The sequence below is a fragment of the Crocuta crocuta genome, unplaced genomic scaffold (assembly GCF_008692635.1).
Source record: "Crocuta crocuta isolate KB4526 unplaced genomic scaffold, BGI_CrCroc_1.0 scaffold340, whole genome shotgun sequence".
Classification (NCBI taxonomy): domain Eukaryota; kingdom Metazoa; phylum Chordata; class Mammalia; order Carnivora; family Hyaenidae; genus Crocuta; species Crocuta crocuta.
In genome coordinates, this window is record NW_027530642.1 from 2,517,837 (window position 1) to 2,538,700 (window position 20,864).

A 20,864-nucleotide genomic window follows, 5' to 3' on the forward strand; every position below is an offset into this window, starting at 1 on the left:
GGTGAGGAGTCGGTGGCAGAGAGAGAGACACAGAATCCAAAGCAGGTTCCAGGTTCTGAGCTGTCAGCACAGAGCCCCTGTGGGTGGGGCTCTAACCATGAACCATGAGACCATGACCTGAGTGGAAGTCAGACGCTTAACTGACTGAGCCACCCAGGTGTCCGTAGAGTTAATATTTTGCCATGTTGAGTGGAATGTAGAAAGTTTACCATTACGTAGGTCCACATCCTCTCTCCTTTTTGTTATATTTGTCTTAGGTATTACATCTACATATACTGAATGCCCCATCAGACAATGTTACACTGTTTACAGCATTGATTTAGCATCACTTGTATTTTAAAGAGCACAAGGGAAGAAGAGGAAGAAGAATATTACCCAGGCATTTACTAGTTCGGTTGTTCTTCCTACACTCCTGAAGTTTCAAATTTTCCTCTGGTATCATTTGCTTTCTGTCTGAAGAATTTCCTTAAGCAATTCTTTTAGAAGGTCTGCAAGTGAGAAATTATTTTAGTATTTTTTCATCTGAGAATGTCTGTATTTCACCTTCTTTCCTGAGGATATTGTCACTGGCTATCGGATTCTTGATTCACACACAGTTCTTTTATTTCAGCAATTTTTCTTAAGAACATAAATAGTTCTTACTTTTTCTCCTCTCCAAGGTTTCTGATAAGAAATCCACAGTCATTCAAACTGTTGTTTTCTCTAAGTAATGCATTGTTTTTCTCTGCTTCTGTTCCGGATTTTTTCTTTTTATTAGTTTTCAAAAATGATGTGCCCGGGTGTGGATTACTTTTGGTTTGCTTTGTTTGGGGTTCAGGGAGTGTCTTCAATCTGTAGGTTTACATTTTGCCAGATTTGGGAAGCACTCAAATCCATTCTTTCTTCAAACACAGTTTGTGTACTGCATTCTCTCTTTTCTCTTTCTGAGACTCTGATGCACGAATATTAGACATTTCTGAGTTGTGTTTTGGGTCCCCGAGACTTTGTTCATTTTTTTCCCTATCGTTTTATCTCTCTGTTGTTCAGACTAGATAATCTCTATTGATCTATATTCAAGTTCACTGGCTCTTTACCTACGTCATTTCTATTCTGCTATGGAACCCACCCAGTGACTTATTTTATTTCATTTATTACAGTTTTTAGTTCTAAAATTTCCTTTTGGTTCTTTTTAATAGCTTCTATTATTTGCTAAGGCTTTCTATCTGTCCATTCTTTTCGAGAGTATTCACCCTTACTTCATGAAGCATTTTTATATCAACTGCCTTAAAGTCTTTGTTAATAATTCCAACATCTATAGCATCTCAGGGTTGACATCTGCTGACTGTCTTGTCTCAGCCAAGTTAAGTTTTCCTGCTTTTGCCATTTGGATTCACATGCTGAGTAATTTTGTATTATATTCTGGAATAATTTGAATGCATGCGATTCTGAGTCTTGATTACACCTGTTGGTTCCGTGCTACTTTGAATTCCAGTCTTCTTGCCCACTCTGCCTACTACCATTATTTGCCTTTCAGAGTCTGCAAATAACCACTCTATTCAGTCTGTCTAGGTTTTATAGCTACATTCAGTAGGACAAACTATCTGGAGTGTACATCTTCCATCTTAGCTGGAATCAGAACCTGTCTTAGTAGGCAAATTAACAAATTAGGCCCATCATTTGGAAAAAATTTAGCCTGTATTTTTCAAACAGCTGATCTTTTTTGTTTTTGACAGCTCTGTCACATTTATATTACTTTGTGTGTGTCACTGGCCACTGTGACACAGGCCCGTAGCACACCTGGGCCTTTGGTCATATGAAGCTTTGTTTTCCTCCGTCCTCTCCATCCTATTTCCCATCCCACCCATTGATGGGCCGCTTCCCAGTTGTCTTCTTTCAGCTGAGACAAGGTTAGAATTTTCTTTTCTTTTTTTTTTTTAATGTTTTATTTATTTCTAGGAGAGAGAGAGAGAGAGAGCGTGAGCAGGGGAGGGTCAGAGAGACTAAGCCACCCAGGCGCCCCCAAGGTTAGAATTTTCTATAAGGAGCTCTATAAAGGAGGGGGGATAATAAATATAACTATATGGGGGCGCCTGGGTGGCTTAGTTGGTTAAGTGTCCAACAGTGGATTTCAACTCAGAGCACGATCTCATGAACCATGAGAGATAATGGTTCATGAGATCGTGCTCTGAGTTGAGCTCCGTGCTGATCACACTGGGCCTGCCTGGGATTCTCTCTCCCTCTCTAAACAAACAAACAAACAAAATTATATTGATTTGGGGGAATCAATCAAGGGAAAGCCCTTGAGCCCTTTTCTCATGTCATCCTTGGGTCATCCCTTAGCAACAACTCATTTCACAGTTGAGGCAATAGGACTTTTAGGTATTCGAAGGGATCTTCGCAAGGTTTCTCAGTCGTGAAGAAGCAGAATCAGGACAAGGTAGATTTCCGGGCCCCAGACCCAATGTACTTACTGCAGTTTTGTGCCATTATTGTTTGATAAGTGATGATTCAATGGTTTCAAAGTTTGGGTAACCCAGCTTGCAAAACACTGGCTCTATGCATTTTCCATGGCGTGGTGGACAAAATGAACAAGCCTGCGGCAGGATCTTTGGGTCATGGCCTCAGTGAGGCGGGGGGTGGCCCCACAGGTCCTCTGAGGATATAATTTGTTTCCATGTCTATGAGATTATTAAGTATCTACTAGATTTCTGGCACAGCTGCAAGCCCAGCAAACAAAGATCGAATAAGACCATCCCTAGACCCCTGGCCCCTGGGGGCCCCTGCTAATCACACGAGTTCCCCTCCCTCGTGGGTCCTGCCATAAAGCTATAGGGCATCTGAGCTCATAGAGGTCTCCTTTCCCTGCAGTCCTCCAGGCCTCACATGAGCAGGAGAAGGAAGCCCTTACCCACTCCTTCCAGGAGGCCAAGGCGACTCTGCAGGTGAGAAGAGCTGGGCCATGGCAGACTCGGGGAGGGGAGGGGAGGGGAGGGCCTGCGGGAAAACAGCATGGCCTCTACTTAGATGTGAGGGTCAGAAGCGAGTGTCTTCGTGTATCCGGCCCCTCCATGTGATGACTGGGCTATTAGCTCCAGAGGACTCACTCTGAGATTAGGGTTGGCCTATTTGTCTAAGAACTGTTGGAGGATCTTGGAGACCTCATGGGCCAGGTACCACAGGGAGACTGGGCTGGCAGGTCGAAGCACAAACTGGTGTCTGAGCCAATTGATCAGGTCAGGCACTTCCCGGAGGGATGAAATCTTAGCTGGAACCTGAAGGATGGGTTGGAATTCTTTAGATGAAGAAGGGTGAGAAGGGGGCCCTAGGAAGGTGGGGGGGAGTGGAAACCTGTGCTTAAAGACTTGGAGAAGAGGGGGAAATATGAAATGCCTGCAGAACTGAAAGAAGTCCAGGATGCCTGGGGTGAAGAGGGTGAGTGGGAGGGAGCTGAGGTCAGACAGGAGGTGAGGGCCACGCCGTGGGGCCTGTGGGCCATATCAAAGCCATGCTCTATCCTAAAGGTGATGGCCAAGGTTGAGGTGGAGGAGACTCTTAACAGGGGAATGTAGGAGGCAGGGATGTGCTCAGCAGCAGCAGCAGAACTGATGTGATGCCTGGCCGAAGGAGCAGCGAGAGGGAAGACTGGGAAAGTGCATAGCCTGGCTTGGTTGGGCTTTGAATGCCAACCTAGCACCAACCTTAAACACCAGGGCATTGTCCCCAAGGGGATAGGGAGCCATTAAGGCTTTATGACAAGAGATGGGGCTGGTGTGTTTCAAGCAGTGGTTGAAGCAAATCTAGCCTGCATTGTTGGGGAGGGCAGAGCGAAGGTAGACTGAAGAACCCTAAACTGACCCCTCTCCGGGATGTGCGGAAATCCACCTTCAGCCTTTATGAACCAGGCTTTGACCATCTCCCTTGCATTCCCTTCTCCAGGAGACCATTGATGGACTGTCCTCACAGCTGGAGGTCTTCCAGGCCAAGATGAAGAGGGTAGAAGAGTCCATTCTGAGCCGAGACTATAAGAAGCACATCCAGGTGGGTGGCAGATAACACCTGGGACCTTTTCCTTCTTGAATCTCCAGGGAGGGCAGGGTCTGGGCAACAGGAAAGGTCAGGTCCTCCTCAAAGCCAGGGCTCAGACTTGACACTCTCACCTTCAAAAAGCCTGGAAGAAACAGGGTCCTCGTGTCACTGAAGGGAAAGTAAGGCTTAGAGCACAAGGGATAGTGAAGTACTCAGACTCTGGATTCAGAAGGAATTAGGTGCAAAGAGCTAACCTACCACTTAGCGTGAGTGACTTACCCGATCTGCAGCATGGTTCCCCAGCTGTGGTGGTAGTCGGGCTTGCCTCAAAGGGTGTTATTAGGCTAGAATGAAATCACGCATATTAAACACTTACCGTGAGCCAAGAGAGGGAGGCAAACAATGATCTGGAGGCAGAATGGGGAAGAGGCAGGTAGCCTGTGCCCCTCTCTCCCTGCAGGACTGGTGAGATCACTTTGTGTCCCTGTCTAGGATTACGGAAGCCCCAGCCAGTTCTGGGAACAGGAACTGGAGAGCTTACACTTTGTCATCGAGATGAAGAACGAGCGTATCCATGAGCTGGATAAGCGGCTGATCCTCATGGAAACAGTGGTGTGTGCCTGGAAGGGGTGGGCGGGAGAGATACACTTCAGGCTTCTGTTTTCCTCTGTAAAGTGTGCAGAGGGAAGGCAGTTTGAAGAGGCCCCAGCCTGGGCCACCCTGGCTTTGACCTGCCATCCATGCTGGCCCCGGGATGGCTGCAGCCGGTCTGTGGCCAGTCCGGGTCAAGCAGTGGCTCCTTCTCATACGGGCCCTGTGCTTTTCTTGACAATTCATGTTGCCCTAACGTGGGTGACACCAGGGCAGGTAACCTGGCTAATCAGGAGGAGCTGGTAGATGTTCTGTGTCAGGCAGGGTCTGGGGAAGAAGGCAAGGCTGAAAAATCAGACCGAGGTAGGAGGCCAGAGTGAGCAAGGACGGGCCTGGAGAGGGGTGGGCATTGAGCACACAGATGGCTTTGTCTCCGGGAAAAGGGCGGCCTTGGGAACCCGGGGTCGAGTCCAAACAGAGATGATTTGCTCTGGAAGGAGTGTCCCTGCACAGCCTGTATTCTAAGCAGGCCCGTCTCACACAGTCCCTGTGAATTCTCTTCTACCACTTCCGTGAACTAGTATAACAGACACGCGTAATCTTATTTATATAGATTATATCCTTCTGACTTTGGGAGAACCAAAAATATCCATTCCCTTATGATCTGATGGAAATGTTACGTGGGAGGGGCTGTATTCTTTTTCTACGTCCCATGTGGCAAGATCAAAAGTTGGCAACCCCGTGTCCGCCTCCTTGCTTCACGAAATGTAACATCTAGTCCAGAGTGACTCAGTATGTTTAGTGACCACAGATAAGAGGAGGGTGACGGCACACGCTGTGCCATGTTGAGTCGGGTGGCTTTCTGAGCTCCTTCTGATGTGTTGCAGAAAGAAAAAAATCTGATGTTGGAGGAAAAAATCACCACTCTGCAGCAGGAAAATGAGGAGCTCCACGTCCGGGGCCGCAGCCAAGTGGTTATGTCCAGGTAGCTGCCTCCCTGCCCCCTCTCCTCCCACCCCGGCCCTTTTGGCCAAAATCCCTACTTAAGAGGGTCTCGGAGAAGCCTAGATTGACAGCGGGGCACAGGCCTTTCTGGGGAATTTGGCTCCTCTTTCCCTGGATGTCAAGACTCCCAAGGGACCCAGCTCTGCCTGGAAGCCTGTTTCAGTGCCCAGACTGGTATGTGTCCCCATCCTGGCTGTGTCGGCTCCACGGCAAAGCCCAATACAGGAAAAGGGGACAGGAAATGTCTAGTTGAGGTGACCTAATGAATGAATGAATGAATGCACATGAATGAATGAACTGCTTAGAGCCTGCATCATGTGTCAGATATAATTTGTTGAATGCTTTACATACTGTCTCGCCTAATCCTTATAATTACTCGAAGAGCTGGGTCTTCCTATTATCAGCCCCATTTTACCCATGAAGACATTGATATTTGGCAAGAGGAAATAGCTTGTCCAAGGTTACACAGCTAACTGGTGGGGCAGATCTGAACCCGGAGCTGCCTGCCTGGGAGGGCCAGGCTCCTCCGGCAAGGGATCGAATGACCTCTTGCACACAGGCGGAGATCAGGGCGACAGGGCGGTGGGGGCCCTGAAGCAGGCTGGCGGCCCACGTGAGGAGGGCCTCCTGGAGGAATGGGTTGGTCTGTGCGGCCGCTGACCGGCTGTTTCCCCCTGGCGACGCCGATCCCGTCTGCATCCACAGGCAGCTCTCGGAGGACCTGCTTCTCGCCCGCGAGGCCCTGGAGAAGGAGTGCCAGTTGCGGCGACAGCTCCAGCAAGAGAAGGAGGAGCTGCTGTACCGGGTCCTTGGGGCCCCCGACGCCTCCCCCGCCTTCCCTCTGGCCTCAGTCACCCCCACCGAGGTCTCCTTCCTCGCCAGCTAGGACACACGGCCGGGACGCCTGTGGTCACAGCGCCCTCTTGAGGACTTACCAGAGAAGACAGCAGGAGCCTCTCGTGTGCCCAGGAGGGGCGGGAGGGCAGGAGCCAGGCGGGCAGCCAGGGTGCTGCCCAGTGAGCCCCCGGGGGCTTGGGCCGTGCAGGATCACCCACAGGGCTTTGAGGCCCCAGAAGCGCCTCCCCTCGAGTTGGCCCAGGAAACAAGCAAAGAGGAGCCCTTCCGTCCCTCCCCGTTCTCTCCATCCAAATCAGGGAAGTCCCAAGCTTTTCCCAGGAGCAGCCAATGGTGCTGTGGCCATCTGATGAAGAAGTGACAACCACCTGGTCCTGACTTGTCAGCTTCCCCCAGATGTTTCCACTTCTGGCCGGGCCCTCCCTCAGCCTCAGTTTACCTCTCCTCTAAAACAGCCAGGGGACCCGAGCGAATGATACTTAAGTCACTACAGTGCCCCATTCTGGGATGGTGTGAGGCTCAGACTAGGGGCTGGGGGATGTAGGAGGAAGTGGCCCACACCCTGGGAATCAACAGGGAAAGGTGGGCGCTGGTAAGGGGGTCACTGGAGGCCCTTGGGGTTGCGGCTGGGTATAGTGTGGGGTATGCCACTGGTCCCCGTCCCAGAGTCGGGTCAGCCCAGCGGTTAAGCCAGAACTCCTCTTCGCCCAACAGGCAAGGCTCACTCCTCAGCCCTCCGGGTCCCTCAGTCTCAGTGCCGCCTGGGTACACTCAACAGGCAGAGCTGGGACCTCCTCCCTGTACTGACAAGGAAACCGAAGCGGGGAATGGGGCCCCGAAAGCCAGGACTAGGACCTCCTCTCTCATCCAGCTCTTAGCATGTTGTGCTTGTTTTTCTCCCCAGGCTCTGGAAGGATCAGATGTGTGACTTAGCCTTTCTCCTCCATCCTCTACCTGTCCCACTCACTTCTGGTCCCTCTTACTCCTTTCTACCTTGACTCCTATCACCCCTGATGCCAGGTGCCAGGACCCCGGAACCTGATCCTCAGCTTCCCCATCAGTGCAGAGGGGCAGCTAGAGTAACCAACCTCAGCAGGCCTGTCCAGCCCAGACTGTCCGTGGATTTACTCTTCTTCTCAGGAAGCTTCGGGTCAGCTGGACGCTATAATGATAATCGCTCCCCTGCACAGAGCATTTTCATTCAATGCTCTCAGATACATCTAGGATCCTTCAAGCCGGTTCTTATTCCTCTTCAGCAGCAGAGTAAACAGATCACGGGAGCCGGGGGGCCTTGCCTGACATCACTCAGCTCTAGCCCCAGGCCCCAGGCCAGCAAGTAAGAAAAGACAATCCAGTAGAACTGAGGTTTCTTCCATCATCCCAGATTGCCTTCTTTATTCCCCTAGATCTGGTCTGGTCTTTAGCCATTTGTAGTTCTGGGAGTTCAGATGTGACTCTGTTTCTCCGTTCTCCATTTCTCCCCTAGTAGGGCTAGGGGAGTGCTGAGCTGTTTTCTCCAGCCTTGGGAAAACAAGTTATCTATCTGGGAGCCTTGGGAAGAGCTTTGGAGTGAAGTACACACGTACTTCTTCATGCAACTTTTCCCAGAGCTAGTCTGGGATACACTCATTCACTGCACATTAATAGGCCTGACCAAGAAAAGATTTGATGGCCAAGTAATTTGAGAAACTCTAGGTTCAGTCCAGTTAAACAGATCTGCTAAAGTGCGGGACTTCTCAGAACCTTTAATATGGTAATGTGTAGTGCAAATTTCCAAGAAGGAAGCAGAGTATCCAGCATTTTCTAAACTCCTGTGACCAACTTTCTACCCCAACCTAAGCACTTCAGGCTGCAGAATGCACTTTAGAAAGCATGGTTTTAATGGAGAGGGGCCTGGATGGAGAGGGGGCAAGTTGTGGGGAGCAGGGTTCCCGTCATGTAGCCTATGGCAGATGCAAGGAGATAAACTGTGGTCATGGCCTCACGCTGGGGCAGACAAGCTGTGGAAACTATGGTAGTGTGTTTATCTGGCCCCTGTGTTTTCCTGGGAGGAGGCGACTCCTCCCTGAGGACCTCCGCCAGTGGCAGGGATCATTGAGGGATATGATCTGGGCTTTGGTGACTCACCAGTGACTCTCTGCTCCCTCCTGGGGTGCTGGTACCCCACTGGCCCTAGCTCTGCCCAGCCTTGGAGTGGGGCCTGATGTTGGAGTGACGGCTGGCCATGAGAAGAGGTCAGGGCCGGGAGGGAGGCTGTGAGGCTGATGCAAGGCATGGAAGCAGTGATGGGCAGGCAGAATATTGGGGGAGTGCAGATCCGTGGGGGACAATGGCTTGGCACCAAAAACACCAAGGTTCACGCAGTTACCTACCCCTGTTTCTCCCCATTGCTCCAGACCAGGATGCCAGCAGCCAGGGAGGGAGCTAGGAGGGGACAGGGGACACAGGAGGGCTTCCGGTCACATGGACGTGGGTGGTGGCAGTCCCTGTGCCCTGAAGGTTGGTGGCCCGGCAGGTGTAGATGCCAGAGTCCCCAGCCCGGGCCTCTTCCACGTGGAGGGTGCTCCCTGCCTCCTCCTGCACCTGGCCCTCTCGGCGAACGATATTGACCCACTCGCTGACATAGGGGGGTTGGCCCAGCTGCAGGGACAAAAAATAACTGTCAGCTACCCCAGGTGTCGTCTCTGACTTAAGCATCAGAGGCAAGTAAGAGGCACTGTGTGTCCCTTCAGGGAAAGGGACAATGACTCGCCCAAGGTCACACACATGTATCAGAGCACCTGAAAGGCCAGGTTCTTTGTGGGAAACATGAGCTTCTAAAGTCCCTGGGGAGAAGTTGGGGTCTCTTCTCCTGCTCGGGGAGATACAGGAAGTGACTTGGCTGGGAGCAGCACCCCCCAGTGTGGGTTCTGTGGCACTCTGGTTTTGTGGGGGTGTTAATGGGTACTGCCTTCCCAAAGAGGGGGCAGTGGGATTCTCATGAAAATTGTTTGAGAAGCACTGAGTCAAGTAAAATCAAATTGGGGACACTCTGGCCACTGAGTCTGTCACATGTGCATGTGAGTTTTGAATCTCCGAGGTAGATGATGGTTATAAGAGGCAATATTTTCTGAATAGCACTTTTTTTGGGGGGTTGGGGCTGGATTTTGTGGTATGCTACCATTCCAAGGAACAAGTCTAGGGAAATGCTAGCATAGCGAAGCCATGGCTCCCAACCACAGGTGTGTTCTTTACCCCTTGATGGGTCTCGGTTTCCATTTTTGACAAATAGGAGACTCCTCCCCCATTCTGTCCCTCCTAAGGCCTCTGGTGAGCTCACCTTCACCAGGTCATTGCCGGGTTCTGCCCACCCTCCAAGGCTCACGTCAAATTCCAGCTCTTCCAGGAAGCCTTTTCAAGAATCCCTGAAGTTTTCAGTGCTGATGGATGTGCTGTTTGACCCAGCTGCTCTCCAGATGTTTGAGCGTTATGGGAGTAAGTTCTTTGAGAGGAAGGAACATCACTATCACCTCTCCAGTAGCACCTTAGGAAGGTCTTGCCCATGGCAGACACCCAGGAGATAATTGCTAATGTGTTTTGTTCATCTCTTATTACACACGCACCGGCCATAGGGACTAAGCACTTGCCTCGACCCCATTTTCATGAGACTTGGGCCAGTCTAGCCTCAACTCGAATGTCACCTCACAGAAGACTCCCTGACGACCCTATCTTAAGACCCTATCACATTGTCCTGCTGTATCCTCAGGGTAGCACTTAGTTTTCTCTTGATGATCATGTTCATTTCCCACTGCGAACTTGCAGACAGTGGAAGCCATATCTGTTTTCGCCTCATCATTGTGGTCTCAGCACTTAGTACAGTGTCTGGCATGTGGTGGGTGCTCAGTAACCATTGCTGGATAAATTAAAAAGGAAAAATTGTATACAGTAACCTAAGAAGTTGCTCTATTTAACACATGAGGAAACTGAGGCCCAGAAAAGGGAAGTGACTTGCCAAGGTCATGCAGAGAAGCAGGTTCCTCAGATCCCCTGTCAAGCAGTGACTCCACTCTGCCATGATCGCTCCTGACCCTCATCCTAATTCCTCACCTCCATGCTCCTGCCTGACACATCATCAGCACACACACGCAGCCTCCTCTTACCCTCTGCTTACCTTCTGCCCTGGATACTCCCAGATAAAGTCCACAGCAATGTCCGGCTCACCCAGAGCTGTGCAGGTCACACTGAAGTTCTCTCCCAGTTGGACTGATGTTGCTGAAGCTTGGATGGTGGGTTTGGGGGGGGACGATGGGTCTGCCATGGAGAGAATGGGAGAGAAATGGGAACAAACATGTTGAACTGATTGTTGGAACCATTGAATGAAATGAATGGGTGGAATGGGTAAGTTCCTAGAGGGTGAATGGTTGGGGTGGTTGAATTGATAGAGAATGGATAGATGATGGAACAGGTGATCTGATGGAAGATGGGTGAATGGAATGGGTTTGAGGGGAAGGTGGATGAATGGAATAGTGTGACGTGATTGAGAATGAGTGGATGGACAGAAAGGCTGCACTGATGCGGTGTCGATCAATGGCTGCCTGGATGCCTGTCTGGACAAGATGGTTGACTACATGGGGTGTTGTAGAAAACTGGTTGGTTATTCAGTGTTCCATGATCCACAGAACTCAGATCTGAGGTCTCTAAAGGAGGCATCTGTCCCCACATCCTCCCCTGCCTTGCCCACCCAGACCCGAGGCCCACACACACTTGATGTAGATCAGCATGTACTTGGAAGAGATCTGTCTCAAGCCGCCCAGGCTGGCCAAGCGGAAGAGGGAGTCAGCCAAGGATGCTCGGGGCCGGTGGATGGTGAAGCCCTTCTTCACATCAAAGGAGATGTCTATTCCATCCACTGGGACTTCCTCTGGGGGGAACTCCCGGTGCAGTGTCATGTGGGCCAGAGGATTGGTCACCAGGCAGGGAAGCAGGACTGGTTGATGGCTGTGCAACCGCACCACCTCATAATAATCCTCGGTGGGGACAAAGAGCTCCTCTGGGTCTGGGAAGGAAGGAGGGAGAGAGAAGAATGAGCTTGGCACAGATTAGTTGTTTCCTGATGCTCTACTACCGGCCATGAACTTGAGGTCCCTCATGGGGACTTAAAATCCCATTCCCACTCTGGGGTGCTTTTTTCCTCTCTGGTAGGGGGTTCTAGACTGGTAAGCGTGCTAGTTCCAGCTTTGTCATTTTGACTGATGTTCTCGGAGACCTGACTCCAGGGCACCTGTGAAGAAGATGAAGGTCTTTCCCTGGCGGTCCTCGCCTTCTGCACATGCGTGGTCCTGGCAGTGCCAAGCCCAGCAGCTGTACTCCCCCGTGTCTGCCCCTGTCGAGTTCACCAGCTGCAGCTGGCTGTGACCGCTGAAGTGCTTGATTCTGAAAGACAGGCATGGGGCTGGGCCAGGGTGAGGCAGGCAGGAGATGGGGTGGCCTGGGACACCTAGTGAGCAGCGTTGAGTCAAGTCGGCTGACACTCCCCCTCCCCAACTTTGATCCCATGGCCCACTCACTCAGTCTTCTCCCTTCCCCACTTAAGCTGTGAGGATGTGCAGATTGCTCACCTCTCTCTGGCCTCATGCACATCATCTGATTGGCCCATCTACTCCTCACAGACCTTGTCCTTACATTGCAAATGGCACCCCTCAACTCCTTTGTGCTCCTTGGCTCCTTCTTTGTGTCTCACTCTTTTGGCCAGTAAATGCCCACTAAGCGACCCCACCCCCTAAAGGAGGCAGGGTCCCAGGAAATCTCTCTTTAATAGGCTGAATTGAGAAAGGGTAGGCAAATCTCCTGAACCCAGTTTTATATCCCAGCCTCTGCCTGATTTTCTTCTGGACTTGAGGTGAGCAATGCTGGTGGGGTCAACTTTGCCTTCATTTCTGCCTCCCCTATGATGGCGTCCTTGACATAAGGGCGTCTCAGCCCGACATTCAGGCACAGATAAGTCAGACAGCCTCTTTCCCATGCGATTGCCACCTTTCTCCCTACGGGCACCATTGCTGCTCCCAGAATTGACATCCAGGATTGTGGGAAGCCCTGTCTCTCGTTCTGTTAAACCACTCCACATCTGGCGGGTCTTGTGAGCACATCTTACTGTTTCTTTCAGATGACTGTAGTTGTGCCTAACGGAAGCCCCTTGTGGATTCTGGGCCGCTTTCATCCCTGTAAAAACAGTCATCAAATTGTGCGTGCACTGCTGGACCCGTGAGGCTATCACAGAAGCTACCCCATGGCATACCTCAGGCGTTCCTTGCCCTCCTCTTCCAGGTAGACGGGCACCCTCCAGCGAACCACCTTCCCCCGGCAGCGAAGCTCCAGGACATCCCCGGCCCATAGGCTCAGAGAGTCCCCCACCTTCTGGAAGCAGCCCCTCCCTAACACCTGGGTCAGGATGGAGGAGGCTAGGAGGCTTGAGGCTGCAGCCTCCGTAGGGGTCTTCATCTGCAGGGTCTTCTGGCTCCGGTCTGCTTTGAGTTTTTCCCCGCCTGGGGCTTCGGGGGGCTTCCCCTCTCCGGGGCTGGCTGCTTTGAGGGCTATCTTTCCCTGAGCCTTTGGAGTTCTGCCATCCTCCTGGATTTCAGCTGTGGAGGGACATCGTGGGTCTGGGGTCACCGGCCTTCACTGTTCATCTCAGATGGGGTCCTCTCTTCACCCCAGCAGTTGACAGAGCCTCAGAGCTCTGTTACCCTTTATGCTTGTTACTACTACAAAGGTAATCCCCCCTCTTTAGAGAAAAGTTATAAAATACACACAAACCCAAAAAAAACGGTTAAATTTGCCCCAAAGCTTACCATCCAGAGATAACCACCATGAGTATTTAAAGCATATTTTTCCAAGTTTCCATTTGTAATGTAAATATTGTGAAGAAATGGTTAAAAAATAAAGTGGAACAGGATAACACATATTTTTAATAATCTGCATTTTCACTTAGTACTATGTTGTGATTATCATTCCATGTCAATAAACACGTGTACTAAAATATTCCAAACTATTTGCTTGGTATTTCATCGTAGGGATGTATCATGATTCATTTCTTCATTGTTAGGCATTTGGGGTTTTTCTGTATTCTTAGCCAAAATAGTCAGTTCCACAATAATAATCTTATGCACGCACCTTAATCAGATTGCTCCCTTAGAATGAATTCCTTAGAAATAAAACTGGGGGGGGGGGGATTATGTAGAGGAACTTATACACTCTCTTATCCAAGTGGCCACCAGTCTTTCAAAAGCTTCTAGAGGGGCGCCTGGGTGGCTTAGTCGGTTAAGCGTCCGACTTTCGCTTAGGTCATGATCTCGCGGGTCGTGGGTTCGAGCCCCGCATAGGGCTCTGTGCTGACTGCCAGCTCAGAGCCTGAAGCCTGTTTCGGTCTGTGACTCCCTCTCTCTCTGACCCTCCCCTGCTCACGCTGTCTCTCTCTCTCTCCTAGAAATAAATAAAACATTAAAAGAAAATTAAAAAAAAAAAACCTTCTAGAGCATGCTCCAAAAGAGGTCACTTAATCTGCACTTAGATATGTCTAGTGATGGGGAGCTCAGTATTTAGCATTACTAAATGAGATCATGACCTGAACTGAAGTTGGAGGCTTAACTGGCTGAGCCAGCCAGGTGCCCCCGGAAGCATATCTTAAGGCCGAATGGCTGTGACTCCTAGAAAGACCTTTCAGATACTGACCCACTATCTTCAACTTTTACCACTGATCTAATTTTTCTTCCCATGGAAGAGGAAGCAGAGTCATGTCCTGTGCCTGCCTATCACCCCAGACCCCAATTTTCTTTTTCTTAGAACAAAAAATACTCCTATCATCCAGGAAATTCCAAGAGATTTGGGAATTCTGTGTCAGGAACCAGGGTCAAGGGCAAATATTAGAACAAAAGATGCTCCTAGTGTTCTTAACACTTAGGAAATTGCAATGGTTTTAAGGAGCCCTGTGCCAAGAACTAGGGGCAGAGGTCAATATATTTATTTTCTATTATTTCACAACGATGTGAAAGGTCTCCCTAATGGGGAAATCTACCCTGGGGGCCTTGCCTGGCCCTGGAGGGATATGGCACTGCCATGGTTTGGGGAAGTTGTGCTAGTTTGGCAGAAGATTTATTCTGAATTTCTTACCTGGGGAGAGCACTTAGTTCACAGACAAAACCAGTCACTCTCTGGTTTAATCCTTGCCATAGTCCAAAAAGCGTGCCCAGCAAGCACTATTATCCCCTTTTTACAGGCTGAGAAACTAAGCCTCAGAGAGAACAGCAAGGCTCAGTATGTTAATGAGGTGACCTAGAACACTGCAGTCTGGCATCTAAGAACAAAGATTCTCTAAGGAGTTATCTAGGCCACTCCAGAGAAGGGGTGGGGAGTCTGGGTGAGCCAATGGAGGATGGACTGTAGAGCCGGTGGCTCAGAGCTAGGCTTTGAATCTTTGCTCCACTACAAGCTAGCTGTGTGACCTTGGCCAAGTCATATAATTTCTCTGAGCCCCATTTTCTTCATTTAGAAAATGGGAATAAAAACACCTGTCCTGCAGGACTGTTGTGCATATTAAATGAGATAATATATGTGAAACACTGAGTGCAGAGCCTGGCTTATAACAGAAGCTCAATAAATTGCTGTTGTCAAGAATAGTGTATTCATTTCCTATTGTCCCCATAACAAATTACCACAGACTTAGTGGTTTAAAACAACACAAACTTAGGGGCACCTGGGTGACTCAGTTGGTTAAGCGTCAGACTTCAGCTCAGGTCATGGTCTCACAGTTTGTGAGTTCAAGCCCCCCATCAGGCTGTCTGCTGTCAGCACAGAGCCTACTTCGGACCCTCTATCTCCCTCTCTCTCCACTCCTACCCTGTGCACTCTCTCTCACTCTCTCTCTCTCAAAAATAAACATTTTTTAAAAACCCAAAACATCAATTTATTATCTTACGATTCTGGAAGTCAGAAGTCTAGAGTGGGTCTCATAGGCTAAAATAAGGTATCAATGGGTTGCAGTCCTTCTGCAGACTCAGCAAATCTGTTTCCTTGCCTTTTCTGGCTTCCAGAGGCTGCCCAGATTCCTTGGTTTACGATCCGATTTACCCATCCTCAAAGCCGATGGAATCTTCCTCGAGCCAGCACCTCCCTGGTCCTGCCTCTTCCTCTGAGTCCTTCTTGTACTTTCAAGGTGCTTGTGATTACACTGGGCCACCTGAATGAATGAATCATCGGGACCGCCTCCCTACGTTAAGGTCAACTGATTCGCAACCTTGCTTTTGTCTCCAGCCTTAATGCCTCTTAGCTGTGTAAGGTTCTGGGGATTAGGATGGAGACATCTCGGGGAGGCTGTTTTTCTGCCTATCACAAATAGTAAACTTTTAAAACGGCAAACGTAAAGCCAAAGCTTTCATAGCCAGACTTCCATAGAAGAAGCCTTCCAGGAAGCAGAAGCAAGCCAATTAGAGGGAGCATAAGAGAGGGTTCGGGGTACCTGCTGGTTCTCTGATCGCCCTGATTGAGAAGCTGTTGTTAGAGCAGCCCGGCTGGAGCTATTTCTGGGTTCTGCCTCTGGAATCCTATTTGATCTGGAGTTGAAATTCAGCCAAGGGCTGGGTTAGAGTGGCCCCCAGAGCTGGGGCTGTGCTGGCAGAATCCTTTTTGACAGGGCCCCAGAGGAGCCCCATTGGGGGGGGGGGCGGCTGCGAACACCTCTTCAGCAGAGGCTCCACCTCTCAGCATGAGGGCTGCTGGGCTGTGGCTCTCCGGGAGCCGTCAAGATGTTCTCAGCTTGGGAGCTTCTGGGTTTGCCAAGAAGCAAACCAAGAAGTCAACAGGTCACCTAGGAAAACGTGTGGAAGATGCCGAGTCTCATCTCGGGACCTGGGGGTGATAATGACCTGAGCTGAAAACGAGCAGGCTCCCGGGAGCTGTGCGGAGCGCTGTGCGTGCGTTATGTCATTTAACACAAAGGGGTCTGGAAACGGTTTGGAAGATCACGCAGTCCCTCCTTGTCATCGTGCAGATGAGGAAGCTGAGCTCAGAGAGGAGATCCTGCCAAGGCGGCACAGACAGTCCATGGACAGCCCGGCGCTCACTGTCTCCCTCCCCGCCATGCTGTGAACTGGCTACCCCTGGGAAAGGCAGAGGTGTCTCAGGTCCCCCGGGGAATAGAAAGATTCGATCTAGGTGTCCATACCTGAAATGACACAGACGAGCAGGCACCAGGACAGCCAGCAGCAGGCGCAGTGGGCCATTGTGCAGAGGACTAGAGCTGCGGTGATGCGGCTCAGAGACTGCTGGGGCCCTGTGAGCAGGGAAGTGGCGAGGGGACCGGAGGGTAGGTGGAGGAAGCCAGGGGAGGGGGTCTGATTTCAATGGCAAATCAAAGGCCTGAGTCCGGCTTGTCTAGGACTCCAGACAAAATTCCTTTCTCTGGGTTCCCCCAGCCAAGGTGAATGAAGCTATTCAGAGCCCTGCCCAGGAAAAAACAATTGTGCAGCCAGTAGGGGAGTGTCCCCAAGGGCAGACAGGGAGAGCTGGGAGGCAGCCGTGGGCCGCTGAGGGTCACAGAAGGGTCATGACAGGACCCTAAGGACAGGAGTACTTGGGGACAGAGTACGTGAGTGTGGCTAGGAGGGGGAGGGGCTTCAAGCAGACTTAAAGCAGGGGCTGGCAGGGCCCTTCTCCAAGCCCTGAGCAAAGAACGGCTTAACATTGAAAAATATATACACACGGAACCCCTCACGAATCCCAATTTCCGTGTACGCGCAGCCAAAGTGAGCACTTCTCATTTTTAAATGGTTCAAACTCCATATTTGGAGACGCGTGAAAATGATATAAAATTCAAAGTTCAGTGTCCATAAATCAAGCAGTATTGGGCAACGGCCACACTCACTCCAAGACGCACTGTCTAAAGCTGCCTTCACACAACAACCTCACGTTGCAGCAGCTCTGACAGAGATGCGAGGTCCGCAGAGCCCAAAATATTTACCGTCTGGACCTTTGCAGAAAACGTGGGTCAACTCTTGCTCTAAAGGTTGGTATTTATTAAAAAAAAAATTTTCCTGAAGTCAATAATATGTATATAAGATTCATTCTCAAACAATATTCCACGGGAAGCTCAAGTTCCCTTTGATCCTCCTTCCCCTTGCTTTCCTCGGGGGTTACTGCCTGGGTGTGTGTGCTTCTAGATCTTTTTCTGCATTGATATAAAGCATATGTGTATCCATAGGGAAATAAAGGGTTGTTTTGTGAACTTGTTTTTCTGTAGATGGTTTTGCACTGTGAGTAGTTTTCTTAAACTTGCTTTTTTCTTAAAACGTTTTTTTAACGTTTATTTACTTTTGAGAGAGAGAGACAGACAGAAGTGTGAGCAGGGGAGGGGCAGAGAGAGGGAGACAGAATCCTTAGCTGTCTCCAGGCTCTGAGCTGTCAGCACAGAGCTGGACATGGGACTCGAACTCACAGACCGCAAGATCATGACCTAAGCTGAAGTCAGTTACCTAACCAACTGAGCCACCCAGGGGCCCCAAACTTGTTTTCTTCTGAACGCAACTATGTCCCATGGCCCCCTATATGGACCTACCTTTATGCTTTTTAAAGTGCTACACGATATTCTATGGCTTGGCTCTACTGTTAATAAACAGTCCTTAGGAAAGGACATGTAGCATGTTTCCATTTCTGCTATTGCAAACAATGCTACAAAGAGCAAGAACTAGCATTTCAAGGCTCAAATAGCTATATTTCCTTGAAGAAAATGCTTCTTAAATAAAAGAATGGTATTCAACACAGACATGTGACCAGATGTATTGTCACTCATCTATATGAGTAAGTAAAAACTAACAGGCACGTCCCGCCAAATGAAGCCACAAGCCTCTTCCTCTCCTGCAGTTTTGTGTACATGCAAATTATTGGTTGTAAACAGGTGGAAAGCCTCCTGGCTTCTGGCTGAAACAGGATTCCTTCTGTACAACCTCAAGGGGCATTCTTGGAAGGTGGTGGGGTGGGGTGGGAAGCAGCAGAGAATGGGGAGCCTGGGCGCTTGGGGCTCCATTCGCACCTTGCCTCTTGTTGTGTGACCTTGAGCACCCTCTTCTCTTTGGGCCTCAGTTTCCCCATCCATTTAAGGAAGGTCTTGGACACTTGGAGCTCTGGCCTTTCAGAGCCTTAACATCCTCCTTTCAGTGACCGAGTCCTTCAAGGAGTGGAAGGCTCTGAGAAGTGGTGGTGTAGCTTTCAGCCACGTGGGCAGCGTGCTCTCAAGGGAGGTTCTGGGAGCAAGGCAGGGCACCACCACTTTGAACCCAAGTTCTCCCTGATTGTTCCCCGGGGGATGGATTTCACAAAGAGAGTGTCTGTGCAGCCCAGCCCAAGGCCCCAGAGAGCGCCCATTGCAGCCTTGAGCCCAGCATCCTGGGTCTGGACTGTGGGCTGTTAGACGTTCTTGGAGCACCCCGTTCCCCTCTGTTCCACAGCACTTAACACAGTTTGTCGTTTATGGGAATTTGTGTGATTGCGCCATGAATGTCTGGCTCTCACCCTGTAAGGCATGAACTCTGTGAACGCTGGGACCGGGTCTGTGTTGCTCACCCTTTATACCAGTCCCCTAGCACACAGTGCCTGGTACTTTGTGGGCACTGGACAAGCATCTGCTGAATGAATAAATGAACTGCTCCAGCCTGGTTTCAGAAGCAGAGACCCTTCTCTCTAACCCAAGGGCCCAAAGGGGCAAATGAGGAGGAGTGGGGAACAGAGGGGGTGGGGTACACACATTCCAGACAACATCACAGAATTAGAAAGTTCATTCCTTTCCTTGGGAGATAGCCCTCCGGTGGGATGGGGATGGGAGGTAGGGAGATTCTAGAAGAGCACACCTTGGGCGTTAATACTCACAGAAGCTTTGAACTACAGTATTCATTCATTCATTTGTTTCATCCATCAAATATTTACTGAGAATCTACTTTATCAAGCAATGGAGACAGATATTAGCAAAAACTACACAAATAATGATCACCAGTTAGGACAATGTTGTTATGGGAAAGAATAGGATCCTAGAAGAGACAATGGGGAGGGGTACATAAAGTGCACTGGAGAGGGGTGCCTGGGTGGTTCAGTCGGTTGAGTGTCGACTCTTGATTTGGCTCAGGTCATGATCCCTGGGTTGTGGGATCGAGCCCCACATAAGGCTCTGAGTGGAGCATGGAGCCTGCTTAAGATTCTTCCACTATCTCTCCCTCTGCCCCTCCCCTGCTTGTGCTCTCTCTCTCTCTAAAATAAAAAATTTAAAACAAACAAATAAAGAATAAAGTTCTCTGAGAAAGGATTAGAAAGGAATTTCTGAAGAAGTGTTATTTTAAGGACAAACTCACAAGAATAATAAGCTTCTATTAGTAAGCTCCCAGACTTAAAAGAAGAGCCTTCATTCCATGGAAATGGAATGTTTCAATAGAATTTCAAGTGAGTCATGGGATCTTGGAATCCTAGAAAGAGAATCTCAGAGTTACAGAATCTTAATCTCACAGAATCCTGAAACAAACACAGATTCTTCAACAGTAAATGGAACCTTAAAGTTCAATATTAGAGACTCAAAGTCCCCACATATAAAAACAAAGGGAATCTTTTTAAATTTTTTTATGTTTATTTATTTTTGAGAGAGAGAGAAAGACAAAGTATGAGTGGGAGAGGGGCAGAGAGAGAGAGACAGAATCGGAAGCAAGATCCAGGCTCTGAGCTGTCAGCACAGAGCCCAACACAGGGCTCGAACCCATGAACCATGAGATCATGACCTGAGCCAAAGTCGCATGCTTAACCGACTGAGCCACCCAGGTGCCCCAAGAACAAGATTCTTAAGAATCTTAAGAGATAATTTATTCCCATTCCCTTCTCTCTACTATTGTACAGATAGTAACAGAACAAAACTAAAAGTGCAGCCACGGAACCCAGCCAGAACTCTCACTTCTTGTTATTGATAGATTAGGACTTCATACACTTAATCAATAATAATAATAATAAAAGCAACAACAATGCTTCCATTATTGTCTCATTATTATGTGCTAATTGCTTCTCAGTGATTTATATCCAATACCAAACTTGTGAAGTAGATATTATATAGTATCCATATATTATAACTAAGAAAACAGAACCTCAGGGGGAATAGAAATGGTTAATGGTCACTCAGCTAGAAGGCAGTAGAAACAGAACCCTAGGGCTTTTTTAATTTTAAAACAATTTAAAGACTGCGCTCTATGGCACAGTACTACCCAGCCTTTTCTAATTACAGCTGCTTTCAAGCCTCTTCTCAGTGACCGCAGCTTTTCTGTAACTCTGCCCTTAGGGGTAAAGGTAATCTCTTAGCTTGACTTTGCTGTGGGGTGATAAGCTGCCTGGAAGATCTGTAATGCACTCTCATG

At 49.4% G+C, this 20,864-nt stretch overlaps 2 protein-coding genes across 2 annotated transcripts in view; one reads left to right on the forward strand and one right to left on the reverse strand.

Moving 5' to 3' along the window:
• The window catches only part of CCDC69 (coiled-coil domain containing 69), a 22,254-nt gene extending 12,764 nt beyond the window's left edge, over positions 1 to 9,490 (forward strand). Inside the window, exons 5-9 of the mRNA XM_077769047.1 lie at positions 2,848 to 2,921; positions 3,916 to 4,017; positions 4,498 to 4,617; positions 5,484 to 5,581; positions 6,307 to 9,490. Coding sequence (XP_077625173.1) covers positions 2,848 to 2,921; positions 3,916 to 4,017; positions 4,498 to 4,617; positions 5,484 to 5,581; positions 6,307 to 6,487 — 575 coding nt within the window. The 3' untranslated portion in view covers positions 6,488 to 9,490. The remainder of the gene's footprint in view (positions 1 to 2,847; positions 2,922 to 3,915; positions 4,018 to 4,497; positions 4,618 to 5,483; positions 5,582 to 6,306) is intronic.
• Positions 8,862 to 20,864, reverse strand: part of LOC144235482 (platelet-derived growth factor receptor-like protein) — a 20,555-nt gene continuing 8,552 nt past the window's right edge. The window contains exons 3-8 of the mRNA XM_077769048.1: positions 16,652 to 16,759; positions 12,731 to 13,073; positions 11,717 to 11,868; positions 11,198 to 11,491; positions 10,607 to 10,746; positions 8,862 to 9,096 (exon numbers count right to left, since the gene is read on the reverse strand). Of these exons, the coding sequence (XP_077625174.1) occupies positions 8,881 to 9,096; positions 10,607 to 10,746; positions 11,198 to 11,491; positions 11,717 to 11,868; positions 12,731 to 13,073; positions 16,652 to 16,759 (1,253 nt within the window). The 3' untranslated portion in view covers positions 8,862 to 8,880. The remainder of the gene's footprint in view (positions 9,097 to 10,606; positions 10,747 to 11,197; positions 11,492 to 11,716; positions 11,869 to 12,730; positions 13,074 to 16,651; positions 16,760 to 20,864) is intronic.